Below are 2,400 nucleotides of genomic sequence, written 5' to 3'. Positions count from 1 at the left end.
TACAGATCTATGTTTTTTCCTAAATTATTTGACCAACCACTTTTTAGACAGAATTCACTCGACCCTTTCAATTCACAAACCTAAACAAAATCAGTTAATTCGCTAGGTAAAACATGGGCCCACCAACAACAACAAAAATTAGTAGATAAAATTAAATAATTTCTGTTGGGTTGACTAAAGACTAAAGAGTGGAAAAAATAAAAATCTGACATCAAATTTAATTCAATTAAAAATTTTAAAACAGAACTGAGGAACTTTGCCTTTAAACATACACTTATAGTATATCTTAGTTGAACTTGCAATCATTACAACAACAAACAAATAAAAGGTAGTTATAAGAAATTCCTGCCCATCCTTCTAAACTCTTCCCCATTTTTTAACATTTATCCTATTGAGTAAAGAAGTGGGAAAAAATTATAAATTTAAGAAATAAAGTAAATTTAAACTTTACATTTAGAACTGAATTATACCCCTGACTAACTTAATTTCTCAATAAAACTATAAAAGCATCTACTTAACGAATTTTATCCGACCCAACCAAAAAAAAGAAGAAGAAATTAAAGCAAAAAAAAATCACTTAATATGATAATCTGAGTTAATATCACTTAATGTTATCCGAGCCCTGTGTTGACATGTTCGTGTGCATGTGTGTATTTAATATTGTATCAGATAAAAAAAATTAGGATAAAGTAAAATAAATTAAGATCTTACTGAACCAAACTAAACCCCTGAATTAATTCCTTCACTGAGGAGTAACTATAACAAAAGCATCTTCTTACAAGACACTACCCAAGCCAACCCAAAAAAAGAAAGGAAAGCAAAAGAAAAGGGAAAAACAGAAACGTAAGAATAACACTGAAAGCAAGAAAATAAAGGAGACGAATGGAAAGAAGACAATATATCTAATCTAATCCAAAGTTGGAAATTCAAACACTTATATGTACCGTACAACATCATACATAAATTTACACAATTTCGTTGGTGATCATCCCAGATCTGCAGAAGAAGAAGAAGAAGAGCAGAAAGTTGTAACTAATTAAGAAGCTAAGACAAGCTTTCTTGATTTCATCATTGTCTTGAACTCTTGGAAATCTACCATTCCATCTCCATCCATATCCACCTTCTTTATCATCTCTTTGCAATCTTCCATCTTCTTCCCTTCCCTTAGCCCTAGAGATGTCAGAACCAGAGCCAGTTCTTCCACTGATATCAGGCCGTCTTTGTTACTATCAAACACTCCAAAAGCCTCCTTCAGATTCTCTTCGTCTTGTTCTTCAGCTCCTTCTTTCTGATCTTCTCCATCAGCCTCACCATCACTTCCCATGCACTCTTCAATCAACAGACAGAACTCGTCGAAATCAATCAAGCCATCTCCATTAGAATCAAACTTCACCACAATTTCATTGATCTCTTTCTCCGACATCACAATCCTCATGTTCCTCAGAGATTCTCTCAGTTCTTGCCTCGTTATGAACCCATCCCCGTTCTTGTCGAACGTCGCGAACACCCTTCGGAGTTCCTCCTTGTTCACATCGTCTTTACTTGTCATCCTCTTCTTCTTTCGAGTTTCAGAAGCAGAAGAAGAAGCAGCTGGACTAGCTTCAATGGGTTTTCTGGGGGAGAAATAGTGAACAAGAGATGGGTAAAATAGTGTGGCGAGCAGGCCGGCGACGAACAAGAGTGCGAGGAAGAGCATGGCGAGCAACATGTTGTGGGTAAGGTCAAAGGGATACAGACAAGAAGAGGAGGAGGAAGAAGACGAAGACGATAGATTTAGGAGTGAAGGAGAATTAAGGGAAGTTAAAGGTAATAATAAATGGGAGAGAAAAACTGAAAAAGTAACGCGGAGTTTGGTGGAGAGGCTCTTTATGATCCCACAATAACGCGTGAAACTTTGCTTTCTTTCAATGTATTGAAGGTGACGACACCAGTCATATTTAAACACCCTAGTAATACAATTAATAACGATTAGAAGTCTGGGGAAGCGTTTAAGTTATCACTAAAAAAATTTTAAATTACATTATACTCCCTTTGTTTTTATTATAAACTTCAAATAAATAATTCATGGGTAGTGAATAATTAGTTAAAATTAGTTAAAAACAATAAATAGGTTAAAAATATATTTTTGTTTCCAAATGCGTCCTTATAATAAATGAAAAAACGGATGAAAGAGAATGTGTGTGGAAGTGTGATAAGAAGAGTATGACAAATAAGAAAGAATAAATAATTAATGGTAAAATTGAAAGAAATGTATTAAATGTTAAGACAGACCTAAATTAAAGCTTATAAAACGGACCACACTTCTCTTAAAATTTGAAGCTTATAGATAGGAGGGAGTATCTCTTTTAAAGGGAAAATCCAAAAAAAAAAAAACTCTAAAATTTCAAAATCTCAAATAAA

General features: G+C 33.9%; 1 protein-coding gene across 1 annotated transcript; it reads right to left on the bottom strand.

The window, feature by feature from the left end:
* Positions 1–713: 713 nt before the first annotated feature.
* Positions 714–1,822, bottom strand: LOC114737597 (calmodulin-like protein 7). The gene has a single exon (XM_028925545.1). The coding sequence runs from the start codon at positions 1,706–1,708 to the stop codon at positions 1,037–1,039; it is 672 nt and encodes a 223-aa protein (XP_028781378.1). The 5' UTR covers positions 1,709–1,822; the 3' UTR covers positions 714–1,036.
* Positions 1,823–2,400: the final 578 nt, after the last annotated feature.

Source organism: Neltuma alba, unplaced genomic scaffold (genome assembly GCF_004799145.2).
Source record: "Neltuma alba isolate B1F8T4 unplaced genomic scaffold, ASM479914v2 tig00013468_pilon, whole genome shotgun sequence".
Classification (NCBI taxonomy): domain Eukaryota; kingdom Viridiplantae; phylum Streptophyta; class Magnoliopsida; order Fabales; family Fabaceae; genus Neltuma; species Neltuma alba.
The sequence above is the reverse complement of the archived record's forward strand: the minus strand, read 5'-3'. Positions and strand labels throughout refer to the sequence as shown.